The sequence below is a fragment of the Protopterus annectens genome, chromosome 2.part0, assembly GCF_019279795.1.
Source record: "Protopterus annectens isolate FY-2018-M chromosome 2.part0, PAN1.0, whole genome shotgun sequence".
NCBI classification, from domain to species: Eukaryota; Metazoa; Chordata; order Ceratodontiformes; family Protopteridae; genus Protopterus; species Protopterus annectens.
In genome coordinates, this window is record NC_056728.1 from 429969859 (window position 1) to 429991798 (window position 21940).

General features: G+C 37.9%; 1 protein-coding gene across 1 annotated transcript in view; it reads left to right on the forward strand.

Moving 5' to 3' along the window:
• FOXB2 (forkhead box B2) overlaps positions 1-1930 on the forward strand; it is a 2125-nt gene extending 195 nt beyond the window's left edge. The window contains exon 1 of the mRNA XM_044061928.1: positions 1-1930. This exon is cut by the window's left edge and continues 195 nt beyond it. Within this exon, the coding sequence (XP_043917863.1) occupies positions 195-1154 (960 nt within the window). The 5' untranslated portion in view covers positions 1-194 and the 3' untranslated portion in view covers positions 1155-1930.
• Positions 1931-21940: the final 20010 nt, after the last annotated feature.

A 21940-nucleotide genomic window follows, 5' to 3' on the forward strand; every position in this document is an offset into this window, starting at 1 on the left:
TCCTTAAATTCCCAGTGTCAGACGTCACGTCCTATCTTCTTAAGATATTTGCTGTTTATTAAAGGACGAGTACCAGTATCCCACTTGCCTCTTTGAAGCTGACTTGCCACTTGGAGTGGAGACTTGTGCAACTACTAGGAATTGACCACAAGTAGTAAAATTTGCTTGTTTTATTTAGTTCCTGCTCGAACACAATGCCTCGGCCAGGGAAAAACTCTTACAGCGACCAAAAGCCTCCCTATTCCTATATATCTCTCACAGCTATGGCCATTCAGAGTTCTGCAGAAAAGATGCTGCCCCTAAGTGACATCTACAAGTTTATTATGGATCGCTTTCCCTACTACCGAGAAAATACTCAAAGGTGGCAAAATTCTTTGCGGCACAACCTTTCATTCAATGACTGCTTCATCAAGATCCCGAGGAGACCAGACCAACCAGGCAAGGGCAGCTTTTGGGCTCTCCATCCGGACTGTGGGGACATGTTCGAGAACGGCAGCTTCCTAAGAAGAAGAAAACGATTCAAAGTCCACCGCTCGGATCACTTAGCTTCCAAAAATTCTCAAATGATTCATTACTTTCACCATCCACATCAACAAGCTAAACTGGGCATTGGACCACCAGAGGCAGCTGCGGCTGCTGCTGCGGCTGCTGGCATGGGGAGGCTGTCCCATTTCCAACCCTACAGCATCAATGGAAGTCAGTCAAGTGGATTTAAGCACCCGTTTGCGATTGAAAATATCATAGGAAGGGACTACAAGAGCATGATGGCTAGCGGTCTTCCTCTTGCTTCTGTAATGCATCACCTGGGCTACCCAGTCCCCAGTCAACTAAGCAATATGGTCAGTTCCATGTGGCCTCACGTTGGGATGATGGATTCAATGGCAGGTATGCCAATGTCTTCTGACTACGGACCATTTGCAATGCCCATGAAAGCAATCTGCCACCCAACTAGCAGTCAGACTATGCCAGCTGTCCCTGTGCCAATAAAACCCACCCCGTCACTGCCGCAAGTTTCAGCCATGTCAAATCTGGCGGGTGGCCCAACTCATATGTGCTCCTCTGTTTCTTCACTACAGGAGCAGCAGCCCTCAGACTCAGCAGAAGTGTGCAAGAACACTGGCAACTCTTTACACCTAGTGCTAGCGCATTCCTAGGAGCCATGTAACACTGGACCCTTGGCTAACATTTAGGGGTAAGGGGAGCAGGGGGACAAATATTTACATTTTAATTTTGATGTGAATCAATCCTTGTAAAATACTTTACTTCGATCTGCTTTATGTATTGAGATGTTGTACAATCAGATATTATAGAAGAATCATTCAGGTAAGATATTTACTTTGTTCTACAGCACAAATGTTTAAAGTGACGTGACCTTCCCGGTAAATAATTGTTAAGTGTTGTAAGGTATGTAACATATCTAGCAAATCTCCTATACTTAGTTCGGGCACACTTATAGGAAACTGCAGCAACTGCTCTAAGTATTGCGAACTATAACCAGCAAGCAATTGTCTTTACATTTAACAGTTAAACTCACTGCTTTTAGGTCTCTTGAAGTGTTTTCATTAATTATGCAGAGTTTTTGTATTTAATGTTTGTAGAAGACGCACACATAATTTAGACGATTTTTTAGAGGGGTAGTATAATAAGGTTAAGGGTAGGCCCTCAGTGAAACTTAAAAGTGATCTTTTTTTTAATAACAGCGACGTCCCATATTTTTATGTTTGCAAAAACTTGTCAATTTCTCTTTTGAAGTATTCGCTTTTACATATTCCCAAGAACAACATATAATCAATTTTATTGAGTTATTTTACTGTTTTAGAACTGTCTTCTTTTTGTACCAGAACATTGTGCGATGTGAGTTTCTTGCCTGCAGATAAGATGCACATTGAGCCTAATTAAAATAAATAAATAAATAAATAAATGAATAAAATAATAAATAAACGGGTTATTTTGACTCAGAAATAACACATTATGCTTGTTTTGCATGAAGCCCTGAAGTCAGAAATAGGGTTGTTACAGACTTTTTTTCGTTTTTTTTCTTCTGTAATCAGCATATTTCTTACTACTCACTGACTTGTTGAATCAGGGACTCTGGGAACTCACCGATGCCGTTGTATGGGAAATGTTTTCATTACCTTTGTTAAATCTGTACTCTCCAAGAATTATGCTGATATATGTATTTAAGGCATATAAAGCACTTTATATTTCAGAAAAGCAAACAGAAAAGTACAAAACTGTGGGTAATATATATCATGCTCCTCAGAAGTGTCCGCTGATTTCATGCATTCTTTGTGATATTTATATATTTTCCTGTATGTGTGTGGTGAATACAGAAGTTTATTAAAATATTTAATGTATTTCTCATCGCAAGTTGTACTATTCTTTTTTGTCATGGCCCCACTGTACATTTTTACTTTTACGCAAACAACACACACACACCACACACACACACACACACACACACACACTTAACAACAATTGGAAGAGGACAAATGTTTATAACGCATCTGATTGATGGCACTGCTCAACACCGCAAGAAAGTGGCTTGCCAAAGACCCAAAATAACCGATAGAAATTTCAGAAAAAAAGTGATTAAAATCAAACAGATTATTGAGACGCGACAAATATTTTTCCGACGATGGCGGCAAGCTTCTGGTATTGAACACGTTGAAGTGTTAAACCCTGCGTGTTACAGAAAAATGCAGGATCATAATGTACTTTTGCTTAGCTGGATTGTCATTTTTCATCATTTAAACGGCTGGGCAGTTCAAAAGATACAAGCCATGCAGTTACGTTTATTGTGGTTTATGTGGCATTATCACAAATTACAAGACAGTTTTGTTAAAGCAATAGCGTTACCTGTTATTGTGCTACTGAATTTTGATATCCGTTTTTTGAACAGATGTCTGCTGCTGTACAGTATTCAAAAGTCTCTCATTTAAAGGTGACACATGAAGTACTCATATAAGCAGAAGTTGTGGGAAATTGAATTCCTGGATAAGCACACATTTCAGCAACTGAGCCAATTCCCCCTCTTCTGCACGCTCCCCCACCCCACCTACCCATCATTTGCAATAACTGGCGCATTGTTCATCTTAAAATGTTTAGATTTTCTGTTTATTAATTTTAGTCTTCGTCCGGAATACAAAGTAGACGAGCTCGTCTAGTTAGCTGTACAGGCGCTGCCACAGAAGAAAATATTTAGTAAGACATGCTAATTGGTGGTCGTTTGAAACCTTTTATTTAAAACAGCACCATATTAACTGGAGGCAAAACAAAGTAAAGAAAAAAAAAAGAAGTAGAGGGCATTTACCCAGAAGTGAAAACATATATTTAGAAGTGTCTTTGTGTCTTTCGGCTTTTCCCGGTTAGGGGTCGCCACAGCGGAACTCCGGTCCGCTAATGATTGGCAGTAGAGGTAACAGTAGTTAAAAATAATGCTGCCCTTAATGCAGGCTAGTGCAAAGTATTTTTTTATTTGTTTTCTTTTTCAGGAACTTTGGAATGTTATCGCCCTCCACCTCCACGAAACAAATGTACTCACAAATGTTTAATGAATTCTGCCTTCCTGATGTTCTATTCTGTCTGCCTGTAATTACTCTGAGTAATCGTACCCATCAACTGTACAGATTTTCGCAGAATGTCCAGATTTTGACGTCATATTTTTGGTATTTTTTTCATAAAATTGTGGGTTTCTGGCAAATTAGTGGTAAATCGTTAAAGACTGAAGTTAGAAAATAATAACATACATTTGAGTTTCAGACTTCATAACCTTCAGAAAATCAATGCCAATGCAACATCTGTTATTCTATCAACTTTCCAAGTTTGTAAGAACAGTATTTAAAAATTGTTCCTATTTGGGGACATTTGTTCAACTTTTATTTTTATCTTTGCCCAGATTACTTGCTCTAAGAGGTCGAGAGGTATGCTTGAATTGTAAAGGATGAAACTCTAGTGAGCTAACGTTTCTTTTTCTCTATTAGATGTGTGTGTATTTTTGGAATGTAAAATTACAGAAATATGTTAATTTACAGCTCATATGAAAATAGGACATATCGTCTATCAACCAAATGTATTGTCAGACTTAATTGGTAATGCATATTACATGACATTGCTTAGTAGTTTTTTGGGATGCAAGAAGTTAACACTTATAACAACAACAACATCAACAACAACAATGATAATAATAATAATAATAATAATGATAATAATAATCAATAATTTTAATTAAATCTACATCGCGATATTATTTACTGGTTTATTATTTCAGCAATACAAGAGGTGAAAAAAATGGACGCCACAGTGAGGAAAAAAATTTATTTATGGGATGGTAATATTCAGACTACCAGAAGATTATTTTTGTATGACATTCAGTAGTGTTAGGGTTCGACTAGTTTCTTCATCTGGAGCTGGAGCTTCACAGACGTGTTACTTTCTTTAGGCTGGCACTCCCCAAATCAAGAGGCCACTTAATGTGAACAGAAGGGCAGTTTCTGAGGGATGATGGTCATTTTTAAAATACATAAATAAAGTGCTTATATGTCCTAGGACCTGATCGTTGCTTCTCTTCCCTACAGACAAGACAAAAAGTTAGGGCAAACATTTACTATACCTCCCCATCTCCCCACATATGTTTGTTCTGAGAATTCCAAACAACTCCAAAGTCAGTGTACGGGAGCATGTCTGAGTGCACAGTAACCTTTAGGGAAATAACTTGGACAAATTAATGTGGTTTATGAATTAATGGAATCAGGTGGCTCATGCCACTGCAGAATCATTCTTTCGCAAAAAAATATCACAGCAATAATAATATTACTACTACTACTAATAATATTTATTTTTGTATAAATTATTAAAATAACACAAGCTTGAACTTACGCTGCCTGCTTCAAAGCGTCACAAAGGCTGTTGCTGGCGGCTAAAAGAGTGACCTGTTAACTTGACTGGAGGATGCATTCTCCAAGTAATGAAGAATGCCTTGAGACTTGACTTAGCAGGCGTTTTTAGCTCATAAAACAAGTAGCACCCCTCATAAATGCCACCACGTAGCAATGTAGCATGCCTCAAGCCCCCCCCCAAACACAAGTGTAGTACATTAAAACAATATTGCTTTATTAGTTCAATAAACACGTGAACCCAGCAGCCAGCATAAGGGAAGGAGAGTTTTTGATGGCCGACTGTTTGCATTTTTTCATTCTTATTTTTGTTTTATTTATGACCAAGTAATCCAACGGGTACCTGCAGTAGTAAGTATCAAAAGGGTTTTCCTAGCTTCTTACTTGTGGTTGTGCCATTTGCCACTTATCCAACAGTATATGCTTGTAATGTAGTCAGCAATCTGCCCACACGGTGTCTTTTAACATCCCACTGGGGACTGGACATAACAGATTAAAGTTCATTATAGTTTGTGTTCTCAGTGATTTTTCTTGGAAAATAATGCAGTTCACACCATCTCATCAAAGCAAACTGCTGCTCTGCAGATAAGAAGAGTCAAAATATAAAACTCTGAATTATTAGAAGAGGTAATGCCATCAAATAAATCACAGTGTTTACTGATGGGCAGCGTCAGTTTAGCTCTATATAAAGGTGCGAATTAATTTTACTGATGAAGACAGAGGAATCCCGATTCATACTTTTGAGTTTATACTACAGGTTCTGTAAATGGACCATCACTCGTCGTTGGCTGCAGTCCCCCAAACTACACTTGCAACTAGTGTGACTCCGACATTTAAAGAAGTCAGATAAGCTTAGCAGTACATACCCAAGTTAAATAATAATAATAATAATAATAATAAAAATAATAATAATAATAATAATAATAATAATAACGAATGTATATAGCAAATGCACCCTTGCGGTCAGAAAGTGAAACTGAACTGTGTAGTGTTCCTGCTATGAGGTTATTTTCCATTAGATCCTCTGTCAATCATTGCTCCCTCCTCCCCATAGCTGTCTCCAAATACCGCCCCTCATAATGTGGAGCAAATGGGCAAAATGTGGAACTCTTACAACTTCAAATAGACATAGCTCTCAACTGTCCAGATTTTCACAGAATGTCCAGATTTTTGCCTCACATTTTTGGTCAGTTCTGTATAAAATTTGTGGTTTTCTGGCAAATAATTGAAAATTAAAGTCACTGAATGATGATACATTTTTAAGTTTTAGACTTCATATCCTTCAGAAAATGCATGTTAAAAATAAAACCTGATATTCTAGTAACTGTCTAAGCTTATATGAGCAATATTTAAAATCTGTCTCTATTTTGGGGCCTTTGATTATTTTAGGCTTTTCCCAGATTTCTTGTGCTAAGAGGTTGTGAGGTATTCTCACAGCATGGATAAAAGTTTCCTCATACTTATACGATGAATTAATATGATGGCTAGCTGTAAAAAAAAATCTTAACAATGAATGAGTGACTGGCCTTTCTATAAGCGTGAGACAATGGGGAACATGGATTTTTTAAGACCTCAAATGAGGAAAGGTGTGGTCTCCCCCCAAAAGAGCATTACTTCGCAACTGAAACTTTCTGTTTCCCCTTTGCATTTGGACAGCCACACATATTCATCTTCCTGAAATGTGCAAATTTGTATTATAGGAATTTAATAAAAAAAGATACAGTAAAGCTGCATTTTGGGAATAAGCGGTTGCAGAAAAAGACATTAGTAGAGTCGTCATCTATATGGTACTGCAATTAGGAATCTTCAATTTATTTATTCGGTGAAGAAGATCCCACTCCTGGGACCAGGTATTTTAGTCTAATGATTTGTTTACTTAAGGTAACAAGTGCGTGGCGTTAAAGTTTACACCATTATTTCAATTATTTTCTGGAGACAGTGTGGTAGAAACTTGTTGGTTCATTTTGTCGAAAAAGACCTCTGGGACAACCTAGTCCTAACAGGATGCGCAAACAGTCATAAAACCTACGGTGACACTTGCGTTAGTGTTGGAAACGAACCCTTTATTAAACATAATTTTCTGTTTGTTAACTCCACGCTGGCGGTGGGGATCCTCTGTACAGAATGGAAACATGATCGTCTCCGCTGTAGGGTTACTAACTGACCCTCTTTAAGAGGGACAGTTCCTCTTTGGCCAGTTGTGTCCGGCGGGGGAAAAAACTAAAAATAGCAAATGTCCTGAGATTTTAGAACAAACAATATTTCCCAGGTTTTCCTTAATAGTTGCATAAAAACAATTATTTTGTAGCTGAAACTCCGAAATGCTATATGAAGTAGCACAAGCAACTCGAATGCTATAAGAATGAGTTTTATTTGGGAAAAAAAAAAAAAGTTCTGTACTTTGCACTGACAGTAGGTATGTTTTGTCCTGCAAAATGTTAGGATTCTACCAAAAAAAAGTTCCACTTTGGGCATTTGAAAAGGTGACAACCCTACTCCAGAGCAACAAGTGGTTATTTTGACCAGAAGATGTTATCAGCGCGCGCGCACACACACACACACACACACACACACACACACACACACCATAGTTCTCAACCTTCCATCTCCAAAATGAGGAACACTCGCCTTCATAATGTGGAACAAATGGGCAAAATGTGGAACACATACTAATGGGTTACTAACAACTTCAAATAGGACGGTTAAAATATGTTGGTTTTACTTATAAAGAAGATCATTTAATGAATTAATATGATTAATTTCTATTTATCATGGATTTCACTTAAAAATTCCTAACACTGAATGTGTGACAGACTCTTTCAATGTGGAACTTTGAGGAACTTCGAGTAACATGAACTTTTTAAGACCTCAAACGAGGTATGTTCCTCGTAATGTGGTACACTTGAGAGGTATGATTACGCACACACACTTTAAGGAGACATCCTTGCTTAAATGTAATGCTAAAAATAATGCAGAAGTGCAGGGCTCCTTTACAAGTGGCAGAAGTTAAATTCCAATGTGTTATAATTATCGAAGTGAAAACAAGTCTTAACACAGGCGTCGGTTTATGATTTGTACTCACTGTTAAGTGACATCAATTTTATCAGTAGATTTTTATTTTTCCTTTACAGAATCCTTAACACTTTCCATCATACAATTTCCAAGCAGTAAAAGGGTGCAACTGATGCTTGTGTCTTTCGGCTTTTCCCGGTTAGGGGTCGCCACAGCGGAACTCCGGTCCGCTAATGATTGGCAGTAGATTTTTACGTGCCGAGTTGCCAACTCTGACGCACAACCTTCAAGGAAGGTACGCCCATTCACGCATGTTTCCACACAGAAGACGCTCTAGCTGAGAATCAAACAGGACAATGTCTTGCTGTGAGGCGACTGCAGCACCTCCAAAGGGTGTAACCGATGATATTGGAAAATAAGAAGCTTATAAATTTTGTGGCATCATGTTACACTTATACATTCCCTGTTGTGTAGGCAAGTTGTAGAGAATTCCAGAGTCTTTCCTTCAAAATGTTTATCAGCAAAGAGGCATGCAAGGCCCTAGTAATTTCTGTATCAATTAAGGTCATGCTGGTCACCTAAAATGTATTAATCGTTCTAGTATCTTTAGGAAGATTCTTAATAATTTATGCCTTTCACCACACCCACCTTCTTTCTCAACCTTTCTCTCAACTTCATTCCATTTTTTCCCTTTCCCTCTGACCTACACAGTTGACACTTTTCTTTTTTATTCCCCATCTATGCATTTATTTCATATACTTGCACACATCCACACACAGTGACATACCCTATATAAGCTGAGTCCCCATCAGCCTAGCTTTAGAATCCAATTGGGTCATTGCATTTCTGTAGTTGGGGATTGTCTTACTATTGTTTGCTAACTACAGTGAGATATAAAACAGCTGATCACAGTTTGCCATCTGTACTTATGTCAGTCCCCTTCCTAACCTTTGCATACATACATATGAAAACAAGAGTGCTATCAGAAAATTATTATTCACTCCACAAAAAAATGCGAAGTCAGTTCCTTTATGTCCCTCATTCTGTCATTATATTGTTCCTGCTGGCTGCATTTTGTCTACCCTTAATTTACATGCATTCTTAAGTATGCCTAACCTCTTTTGAAAGAATATTCCAAATTAAGAGAACCCATTCTGTTCTGTATGTCTTCTGAGTTCCCCTAGACTCCCAAACTCTGGTGTTACCATGTATCTTTTCAAGATTTATATCTTATAAACCCAGATGTGTATTATTCCTAAAATTTGTCACTAACATTGTTAATTTAAATGTGATTATAAGGCCTCTTCTGTTCTTTCCTCCCAAGCTGTACATGTGCATGTCTTTTAGGCAATTCATAACCTCAGCACTCATTCTAACTTAGTGTTGTGATTTTTATGTCTATAGTCTATCTATCTATCTATCTATCTATCTATCTATCTATCTATCTATCTATCTATCTATCTACCTAGAACTTTGAGATGCAAATGTTTTTCCTCTGTGATCTCAAGTAATAATGCATATTTCCACTGCAAATATAATAATCACATATTCTGTGATTGACACATTTTGATTGTATAATATTTATTAAGAAATCATTCTGTTATTACTACCTGTTGCTTAACTATTTGTAAGAGTAAATATACTAAAATACACATGGATTGCAGATAACCACTTGATGCATGAAAACTGCCTGTTTTATTTTATTTTTTTTACAAGATACATAATCTCCTCATTTACATACCAGGCACTGCTTTTTACATGGCATTGTTAATGCCATGTGTTGCTGCCATGGTTATTTCTGCCACTCACTGCTGGGAATGTGTTTCATGCCTGCTCCTCCTATTCCATGAAGATATACTCCGGCACATACTCTCACTTAACTTAAACTTCCAGCCTCTTATTCAAAAATGATCAACCTTTTCTGGAAGCTGTTCTCTGACATCATACTTAAATAGTCAGTGCAGTATGTTTTTTTTACCATAGCTCTCTACTTATTTATTTTCTGAGTTGTTCTTATTAATAAATATGTTGCACTTTCAAGGCATTTATAAAATGTCAAATTATGCTTAAACCTTGACAATATCACACACATCAATATTTATTGTTTTAGTGTTTCATTGTTGATTTTAATACACAAGAGCATAATCCTTATTAATTATGGAGGAACACAAAAATTGTTTCAGTGATTTGTTCAGGGTCACACTGTATTCATACAAAGGTTATGATATATAACAATAATCATAACCAGCTCTACATGATGTCCTGTACTTATTTACTTGTCAGTAATTTTGCCTGCATTAGACATATGTTATTTTATTTTATTTTAATTACAATAAGCACAGTATGGCATGCTAACTCATGTTAACTTGTTTACAAATAGTGATTGCTGTGGTACCTTTTTCAAAATAACCCTAAACATGGCAACAGTCAAGCCAAGAATGGACAAAGGTCAGGTTATCACTCACTCTCACTCACTCACTCACTCACTCACTCACTCACTCACTCACTCACTCACTCACTCACTCACTCACTCACTCACTCACTCACTCACTCACTCACTCACTCACTCACTCACTCACTTCTTGAATTTATCATGCAATGGAGCTCAAAGTTGCTGTACCAGCTTTTCTCACTTGTAAGAAAGATGCACTCTATGCAAAGGTAAAATTAATCAAATCCCAAAGCTAAAGAGCGCTTGACACACAAAACTCTGAAATAATATGGAATATATACATTAAAGCAAATTTAAAACATGAACTCAGCATACCAAATATAAATAAATAATCATTCTGTAGGAGGACAAGGCATTTAGAACCCCAAACAGGGTGCTACACTTAATAAGTATTCTTATTTCAAGCCTACAGCAACCTTGGTTGAAAACACTTGGTTTCACCACAGATCCCCCCACACACACACACACGCACACACACACATCTCCCACTTCAATATTGCATTTCCTGTGTAACCATTTGGGCCTTGCCTTAGTAGTCATGAGCAAGTCATAACTCTCAGTGACAAAATAGTTTGTTTTACAAGCCCTTTTACAATAGTTTCTATAATCCATTATATCATGGACACTAAGTAATTCAAACAGCTGATTGTCTTTGAATATTTTTCCCTGATTTTGAAACAAACTGCAGTTTTGATAAGGTTGGAATTCATAATATTAGAATAGTGTTATATTGTTCAGGCTTCAGTTCTACCCTGATATGCATCTGTTTCAGTGTAGCAATAATTCATTTGTGAGATACTTTGCTTAGAATTACTGATAGTTTTGCTGAAAATCTTCTTTTGATGATTTTACTTTATGAGACACAATTTTGGTGAACTGTTTTTACAAAGTTAGAGCAGGCTCACAAGAAACGTGAGAAAATTCCACAGACCTACAATATCTAAGTGGCTGTTACTTTACTTCACATATGGATATAATTTCTTTATACCACAGAAACACAGTAAGGTTGTTTTTTTTTTACATTTGTTTACATTTGTAACTGACTACAGACAATAAGAGACAGATTTGTTTTCAGGCACATGTGCATGTCTTTATACAATACTACTCTGAATAGTAACACAAAAATCAGCACCATATATTATATGTGATTTACATGGGCACTGAAAAAGTACAGCACCTTCCGTTAATCATTTTGAAATACTATCAAATTTTGGTATGTCTTTATCAATACAAAACTTTGCATTAGTCGCTTTGCAGCTAGTACATATCCTGGCAGCTGTACTTGAGAAATGAATCCCTTTCCAATGATTTAAAACTATCCTTAAGCCCAAAAAGTAACTGAAAAATCAAAATGCTTAATTTGCGTTTATTTTTAATTAGAAGACATTTTACCAGAAATAAATATATGACAAATGAGTCACACAAATCATATTTATTTGCTTTGTTTTGTCACATATGGATTTATTTATATCAGGCTAGGTGAACTGGAGAGAATGGATGGCTAGATAGATAGCTAAATAGACAGATATTTCATTCATTCATTCATTCATTTGTTAACTAGCTAGGTAAACTGCTGCATAGACAGTTTCAGCCACGACCCAGGATAGGAAGGCAGAGAAAAAAAATCATAACAAGGTGTGCAAATTGAATTTGCAGAAAAAAAACATAAACAATTATGGCAAAATATAAGCTGAATTTGCAACAAAGCACACTCCTTTAATATTTAAGACAAATAGCAATTTCAAGCAAAAACAGGATAAACAAGCACACACATTAGAACAATTCACTAACAGAAAAACATTAGTCACCACCAAAGTAAATGTATATACTAGAAAATAACTGTAGTAATTGGATACTGTTCTCCAGTCAAATTCAAAACACTGGAATGCATTTATACAGTAATCTATATTAATCCATGCAATGGCATCTATATGCACAACAGAAGAGAACAGTAAATGTGTGCATAGAGCAGGCTGAAACTAATTTTTAGCAGTGAACACTTCAGAAAGCACCTGACTAATTTCAGATCAGTAGTACAGATGTAGCCATAAGTAGTGATATGCCAAGTACTAGCTGAGCAAAGTTTTTCCGGGTATTACTATAAAGCTTCATATACAATTCTGCTGCCACTCCCACAAAAGAAAATAAAACAGATAACTATAATTGGGTTATAGAATAGAGCTGCATGACTTGCTATAACGCTGACAAATAGGCATTATGAAGAAAGACAAGATGTCAGTGGTCAGTGCTTTTTAAGGAAAAACTGAGTAATGTAAAGAGAGTACTAAACAGTAATTTGGTGTATGATTAGCAGTAGCAGTGGATTAGCAGGTAGCACAAATCATTCTGATGTTGGAAGATCAGAAGGCTGTAGGTTCTATCCCTTCAGATGCCTGAATTCAAGTTCCAGTACTAAAACTGTAGTGCAGCATGAGGGGTGGGTGCTGCATTAATGAGGTGCCATCCTTCTGAGGAGCTGTTAAACAGAGGCCTCAGCCCCTTGAGCTAGGAGTAGTAGCTTAGGTATATGCTAAAGGTTCCATTGTATTTACTGAATACCTGTAAGGAGAATCTCTTTTTTTGTCCTAATCTGATTACCGGTAATTAGTAGAAATACTGCTGTAGGTCTCCCATGAAAACAGGCCATGCCTCGTGGGATTAAACCAAGCAATAAAATCAATGGAATAAAAATACAGTAAGTCTTATACATGATACAGCAAAATCTATTAAGAGAATTTCACAAGAAAACTAAATAAGGAGCATTTTCTTTTATTAAATGTGTTTGTGCATGGTGATATGATTTCAACTGGCGTGCATTGTTAAACTGACTGACGTTGCTATTTTAATATCACCAAACAGGTCTGCGCAGTTTGTCAGTGTTGCTTAGATGGTTGGCTCGTGTAGAGTGATAGTGATTTGTATGGTGTTGTCTGGTATGATCTGTTAATGTAAATCGTAACTCAAAAAGACATCATATGGGTTTGAGACAATACTCTTTATGTTCTAACATCACAAGGGTTTCTTTGGACCATTTTTAATTAATAAAATTATATTTTACTCATTTGGTAGCTGGGTTAGCTCACTGGACACAAGAGTCCCTTTTCAGGAGTAACTGGTGCATGCTGTCTAGTTAAGTGATTTGCTCAGAGTTAGACAGTAGCCAAATGAAACTGGAGGGAATCAAACCCTGTACCCAAATTAGAGGAAGGTGACCCTCATTATCTTTTTCTTTCCTGGTTTTGTTGCTCAGTTGTATCTACACCGTGTTTTCAAAGTGTCAAAAATAAATGTTGAATTCAATATTTCAAAGTGTTATAATTGTTGAATTATTTTCCGATAGGTTTTAGATCATTAATATCGATATACGTGAACAAGTAGCTCAAAGCATTGACGTGGTCTTTGTAGTCAGCACAAGTATTTACCATTTTGTAGGGGAGGAAACCGCCCTGCACACCCTGCACTGCCTGCAAATTATAATATATAATTCCAATCTAAGATCACACTACTGTGAGGGGAAGGGCAAATTTCCCAATCCTCACTGTAGTGTGATCTGTTATCAGAGCATCGAATACATGTTAGCGAATGTATGCTACTATTCGCTACTGTGCATTTGAACATTTGCAGAATGGCATTACTGCAACTTGAAAAGACGCATTCATCCATTCCAGTTTGGCATAAGTGTCATTCCACATTTTAATAGTAAACCTGCACCAGCACTGTAACTATATGTCATAAGGATTATAGGATCATAAGGATTACAGCTTTTGAGGACGTAGTGGGGGCACTCTGTTTTGAAACTCTTCCTTCTTCACTTTCTTGAGTTATCTTTGCAGTGTGTGTAGTTATCATGGAGTCAGTCAACAACCACCTCATTTTACATTGCTGTAAGATTCTGCTGCTTGCCTCAAGATGTTAATGTCTTTTACTGAGATGTGTGCCCCTATGGCCAGATCTGCATCTGACTCACAAAAATGAAATCCTTTTATTCTGGCAGATGTCACATGCAAATAGAGAACTGAACATTTTCATGAGTCTCCTTGCTCCTTCTGAGGTATATGCACAACATTCAAGTTCTGTGATGTGGCTGGAGGTATCACAGTAGTGTTAACATCTTTTCAACAATCAATCTTCCATTACCAGAGTGTTTTGATTATCATCATGCCAAATTCACTTCCTCCTCACAAAAATCAGTCCATTACATTAAAATGATTGAACTCCATCATAGATAGAAGCCCTGTATGTCAGTGTATCTAACAATGTTCTTTTGATACAGGCTAGGTAGACAAACAGTACCTGTTATGCTGCTGTGAAACACTGCAGCTTTAAGAATCTGAACACATTAAAAAGTGCATAATTCTTGCTTCCTTTCCAAATGGCACACTGAAATGGGGAATATGATTTCCAGACTCTTTTATTTAGGCTGATTTCTAGTTTTAAATATTGACATTCAATTGAATATCTAATGAAGACAGAGGCAACAAAATGGCAACAACAGTTACATGCCAACATCTGTAATAGCACCGTACATTCAGCCCTAAATGCAACATTAGCCAGGAAGTCCAGCTACAGAAAAGGTTTCACATGATAGATGCTTGTGCATGAGTGTAATACTAAGGGGAATAACACACCATAAAACTGTGTCATCTCAGGTAACGGGTTATGCCAACTTCCTGCCTGCCTTCTGTAGCGGAAGCTCAGAGGATGCAAAAGCTCCTTCAGCAATTGTTAAAACAAGGACAGAATGATCCCTCAGTCCCAGCCTGCTCATACATGTTTATACAGATATCATCACTTGCAACAGTAAGAAACAACAGTGATTGTGTTATGGGTTATGTATAGATCACTCTGGGATGTGTACATGGCCAAAGATTTAGAGAAGTAATATTAATTCAGATTTTGGGAAATACTGTAAATTCTTAATCTATTTGATATCTTTCCATTTTCTTATTACTATGTGGGAATGTTATAGTGCAAGATTATTTTCCATATTTTAACTCCCTTTTGTATTTAATGCCTCTTTATGTCATTCAGACATAGCTTTGTGGTTTTGAATTCATCTGACATCTTTTCTTTCTAAGCCATCTTAAATGTTACAGTCAGCTATGCTTCAGGCAGACCAACATTATGTAATCTGAACAGAATTTACTGTTATGAGTTGTGCCAAGACATGAGTCCTCTCATGCAATCATGGTTCAGAAAAAGAGAGAAGATGAGGGAGTTGAGGAGGGGTGAGAAATAGAGGAAGAACAAAAGTGCGTGTCACAATGAATGGTGGCAAAGTTATGGAAGAATAACTCTGGTATATGGTGCAAGAGGACGACTTAAAATAGGTACTTTTTTGTAGTTTAAAAAACACGGCAGTCATTTTTGTGACACGAGTATTTTACATAATGCAAACCTGCATACCACTGTTTGATTCTCTGTACAATCTAGTAAAAATGCACATTTCTTCAAATATATATATATATATATATATATATATATATATATATATATATATAGGTCTACCTGATAACGCCAAAAGTCCACAACGCTGATGACGAGAACACCGACACCGGAAGATCGACAATGGAGATACTCGACAGTTGAAAATCCCGATGCTGAGAACACTGACATGTTAAGGTAAGTGTGCAATAGTGATGGACTGTAGGGTTAGGGGCGGATTAAGTGAGTTAGGGTTAGGGTGCGGGTCAGGTGAGTGTGCGATAGTGACAGACTGTAGGGTTAGGGGCGGGTTAAGTGAATTAGGGTTAGGGCGCGGGTTAGGTGAGTGTGTGATAGTGGCGGACCTTAGGGTTAGGGTTTGGATTAAGGTTAGTGCATAGATAGTTGTGCATGTAAGGTTTAGTGTAGGTTTATAAGGTTTTTGGTGTGCTTGTGTTGTGTGAGTACTTTTTGGACAGGGCATTTGTTTTGTTTGTTGATTGTCAGGATTGTGGTTTGTCGGGCATGTGAAGTTTCGTGTTTTTGAACTTTCAGTTTTGTGGTGTCGGTGATTTTGTTGTCGGTGTTTTAGCGTGTTGGTGTTATCAGGTAGACCCATATATAGATATATCTATATATATATATATATATATATATATATATATATATATATATATATATATGGGTTCCATACACTAGATCAAATTTTCACTAATTTGAAATAGTGCATGGAATGCTCACTGCAGCAAAAGTGCACTTAATCGAAAGTGCACTTACGGAAAGTTCAGTACAATGAACAGGTGTTGTACTAAACTTCCGTGCCGTACTCACGGACCTTAGGGTTAGGGCATGGGTCATGGTAAGGGGATAGCCTGGCTATCCCCTTACCATAAAACTAAGAAAGGCAAATAAGCTAAGAAAAAACAACAAACCGAGTGCAAAAGCAGCCGACAAGTTTATTAACAAATATTTTAAAGCGCTTTTTCGTCAGCGTTAATACCTGACTTCATCAGAAATAACAGTCAGTAAAATGAGACAAGCCATTTAAAAAGTTCAAATTGAACACTTATGTAGGATGCTGAACTACCCTCATATACATTTAAAGAGACATACTCAATTATATGACAAGTCAATAAGTAATACATAAGAACTAAACTTGACACTACAAGTAACAAGGTATTAAAAAAATATGTTAGGTTTTTAAAAAACATCATATCTAACTAATAATAAATCATAAAATTGTGCAACAAAATATCAAAGTTGTAAAAAATCATCTCTTAAGACTGTTCAATTTTAATAAGCATGAAATTGAACACAAATCATTAATACCTGGGTAACTATACGCGTTAAGCCTGAAAGCCTGATAGCCCGGCTATCCCCTTACCATGACCCATGCCCTAACCCTAAGGTCTGTGATGACTGCAGTGCAGTGAAGGACATAGCAATGTCCTCCACTATAGTGCGATAGTCACAAACCTTAGGGTTAGGGCATGGGTTAGGGTAAGGAATAGCTTTACTAACTATCCCTTTACCCTAACCCGTGCCTTAACCCTAAGGTGCATGACTATCGCACCATAGTGGAGGACATAGCTTGTTTTTTATGCCCTTCACTGTGCTGCGGTGTTTTCGGTGAAGTGCACTTACGCAAAAGTTCACTTTTGTTAAAGTGAACTTTCGCAGAAGTGAGGCTTCCTATTACAAGTTAGAAATAGTAGTGAACTTTCGTTCTTGTAATAGGAATCCATATATATATATATATATATATATATATATATATATATATATATATATATACATATATCATATGGGTGTATTGTATATGACCAAACTGCCCTAATGTTGAATATAAAACACTGACAAAATAAGTTTGATCATACACAATAGCGAAAAAAATGAAAACAATATCAAGAGAGGAAAACTATTTCTTCTCCCAGTATTAAAACTTAACCCCCCTGTAACACTAGCCTCAAATTTGTCTGAATAATGGCAGTGTTACAAGAAGGTTTTAATGATGTTAAGATATAGGGTTAGGGTTGGGGGAGGGGCAGCATTAGGGTTAGGGTTACCAACCATTAATAAAGAGGCCAAGGGGGCTCCACCCCCTACACCACCTTAGAAATGGGTGCTAACCCTAACACTAATGCTGCCTTTCCCCCAAGCTTACCCTACACCTTAACATCATTAAACCTTCTTGTAACACTACCACTACACAAGACAGACTCACACACACAAAAATTAACAAATATACACAAACAACACTAAATCTATCCCCTAACCTAACCCTTACCCTAAAATACACAAACATGCACAAACATACAACACCTATTCTTCACTCATCCATGACCCTAGCCCTAACTGCCAACATTAAATCACACTCATGCATTTGTCAAACAAATGAACATTCGGCCAAATGCAGGGGAGCCACATATAAATATTTATATGGTTGACAAGTGCTTTTGTTCAGTCAAATTAGCTTGTAGCCTTAACTCCTTTTAATGTGTTTTATTATTTTATTATGTCTATATGATCTTACTCAGGTAAAGGATAACTGCATTAATAGCTAAGCTATTAGACCATTTTGTTGACTTATAGGAAATGAATCAGGATTCTTTAGGACTAGCCATACCCAGTCCATCCTAGCTGTTTACTATAGCAGCAGGGTCTATGTAAATTCCTTTACACTGTTCACATTTGGGGTTTTGCACTCTGCATGCCATCAGGAATCCTAGTTAGTACCATACAATTGTAAGTGGAACGGTGAAGACAAGTAATAAACTTGAACATCCTGCTACTAACAGCCTTTATCTGGACAAAGGCAGTTTATGATGAGAGGTGAGCCTAATATTTTCATAGCCGTGGGCACAAACATGGGCAGCTCTTACAACTGGCACAGTGTTGTCCAGGCTACAATACCTTCACAAGCTATAGAGAAACCTAAACCTTTTCTGTGGCTTGCTGGTAATATTACTAAGCTGGTAAGTATGCTACATAAGAAGGGAAGATTGCCTGAACTATATGATTGTACCAAATTCTGCATAAGAACATCTGAATCAATCCTTAATGCAGATTTATCATGACAAGTAATAACCATTTCTAACAATATCTAGAGCAATATAACAGCAAAAAGGTGTTTTTAGTATTGTCAGTTGTCAAGCCAAAGCAAAACTAATATGAGACAGTGGTGTTTTTTCTCTTTGCACACAGCTCAATGGTATGACATCAGTATTGCTGGACGCAGTCCAGAAATGAAGCCAAATGAGTAAGCATTACCACTCACAAACATCATCATAGGAAGCCTATCAGGACAGTCTCCAAGCAGGAAACAAAAAACAAACACTCCTGAAGGCATGCCAGAGAATAAAGCTACAATTTCACAATTGGCACTGCTTTAAGTTAACAGGTAGAGTACAAGTCCCAGAGACAGCCTAACTAGATCCTACATACATAAAACAGGGGAGAATCACAGTAGAACAAGTAATAAACCTGCACATTAGAGAAAGTGTTGCGCTTGATTTTAGGTACACAGTATTAATCTGAAGCTGTTTAACCACTTCCCCATTGTAGAAATACCATTCCTTATTTTTATATATTGTCACTGGGCTAAGAAGAGAACGAAAGCACCAAGTCATCTAAGCACTTCCCATAGGTTTATAGGTTCATAGGTAGGTACTAGGCTATTGGCCCTAGGGCCTATATAAGCCTAGCCAAAAAGATACCCTGGTTTTCACCACCCAAGACAATTATTTTCCAGTGCCCCTGTCGAGCAGAGCCACAAAGGTGATCCCCGGGGTGAATTTCCTATTTCCCATCCAATCATCAAGATTTTTCTTGAAGAGTGCTAATGAGGAGCTTTGTTTGATATAGATAGGTAGTTTGTTCCAGAGTATGGGAAGTCTCTGGGACAGGAATCTATCCCTCCAGCATGTTCTGTTTATTGTAGTGACAAGGTTTAGGTCCCTAGAGCATGCAGCTTGGACGGATTGGGATTTCTTTAAGTAGAGCATGTCCAACAGCTCTGGGTTTGACATAGCTTTGTATGTTAGGCAGAGATCGCCTCTGAGTAGGCGATATGCGACGGAGTAAAGCTGGAGTTTTTTGACACGGTCTGCGTAGGGCATCTGTTTAAGGCTGGTAATCCTCTTTGTGAGGTATTTCTGCGGCCTTTCAAGTTGTTGTAGATGTCTTCTGAGGTACATACCAAAGGGGGCATTGTACTCTGTAATGGGTCTAATGAGTGACGAGTAGAGGGGAACAATGACCTCTTTTTTCCTGGATGAGAAACCTTTTGTGATGAGGTGTGCCATGTAGAAGGATTTCCTGACTACTGTGGTGATGTGGTTATCAAAGAAGAGACTACTGTCCACCTGTGTCCCAAGGTCTCTTATCACACTTTCGGTGTTAAGTAGACTACCACCTATGTGGTAGCTCATGAGTACAGAGTTTTTACCTAACGGGATGTCAATGCACTTTTTTGCATTGAGCTTGAGGCCATGGCTTTGACACTAGGCATCTGTCTCTGTGAGGCCCTTTTGTAGGATATCCACATCATTAGGAGTTTCGATTATGGCTCCTAGTTTGCAGTCATCTGCAAACTTCATTAGCCAAAGACCTTCTGAGTTAGCCTGTACTTCAGAAAAGTAGATACCAAACAGGAGAGGACCCAGGACTGAACCCTGTGGTACTCCACTTGTCACTGGTCTGAAGTCGGATTTGGAGTCTGCTACTTTTACAGTGTGGGTTTTGTCAGTGAGCCAGTTGGCAACCTATCTTGTGACATAGGGATCTATACCTAGTTTAGTGAGTTCATCTATAATTCCAGAGTGGGGGATGGTGTCAAAAGCCTTGGTGATATCTAGATAGGCTGTGTGAACCACCTTACCCTCGTCTACGGCTTTGGTGATTGCTTCAAAGAAGTCTATCATGTTTAGGAGACATGATCTGCCTTTTACAAACCTGAACTGGGTGGGGTCCAGAGTTTGGAGATTACAAATGTCTTTGTGTATAAGATCCATAATGATACATTCCATGGCATTGCAGACCAGGCTTGTTAGGCTAATGGAGTGGTAGTTCCGGGGGTCCGTGGTGGCTCCCCCTTTGTGGAGTGGGATAACCATCACTGTGCACCATTCAGTGGGCACAAAGCCTGAGGTGAAGCTATGATTGAACATGGTGCTTAGGTGGGGTGCCAGTTCATTCTGCAGTTCATGTAGAACGCAGCCTGGGATGTTGTCAGGTCCCATGGATGCTGTGTTCTTGACTTTGGAGAGTGTGGTTTTTACCTGTACAGCCATGATTACATGAACTTTGCATTCCTCCGGTATAGAGATGGGCCCTTTAGGGGGTGAGGGGGGGGTAAAGTTAGCACTGAACCTATCTGCCAGGATGTTGGCAATATCAGTTGGTTCTGTATGTTTAGTGCCATTGTGCTGTAACTCAGAGCAGATCTGAGTGCTGCCATTGAGATTCTTGACGTAGCTATAGAATACTTTGTGGTTGTCTTTAGAATCAGTGGCGATTTTGTTTTTGTAACTAGCTTTGGAGGATTTTATGAGGGATCTCAGCTTCTTACTGGGGCTGACCATGAAGTTTCTCCAATCATGGAATTGTACTCTTTTTTGCAACAGTTTTTTTCTTCTGTTGTAGAGTTTGTTTATGGCAGTGGACCATCAGATTGACTTCCTTGTTTTGGAGGATAGCATCTTGGTTCTGTTAGGGATAGCACAATCCATGCACTCATGTAAGTGCTTATAAAGTGCATTGGTGTAGGATTCAGCAGTCATATCTCTATTGTCCGTTTGCATGGGTGTCGTGACGTTTGCCACTTTTGTCTTAAGAAGCATGAAGTTGGCTTCGGAGAAATGTTTTATGGTGGTTTCTCTAATGGGGGTGGGGGGTGGGATGTGGATGTCTAGGGTGATTAGCTTGTGGTCAGATCTGACCAACGAGGAATTGACCTCTGGTGTGGAACACCGGTCGTCCTTGTTGGTAATGACCAGGTCTAGGATATTGCTGCCCCTGGTGGGGGTGTGGATAAGTTGATCCAAGGCATTGGAATTTATGAATTCCAGAAAACGTTGTGTGTTTATAGTCTGATGTTCTATTTAAAATGACCACATCAACAGGGTCCTTCGTTGAAATAGGTTTACCATACTATACC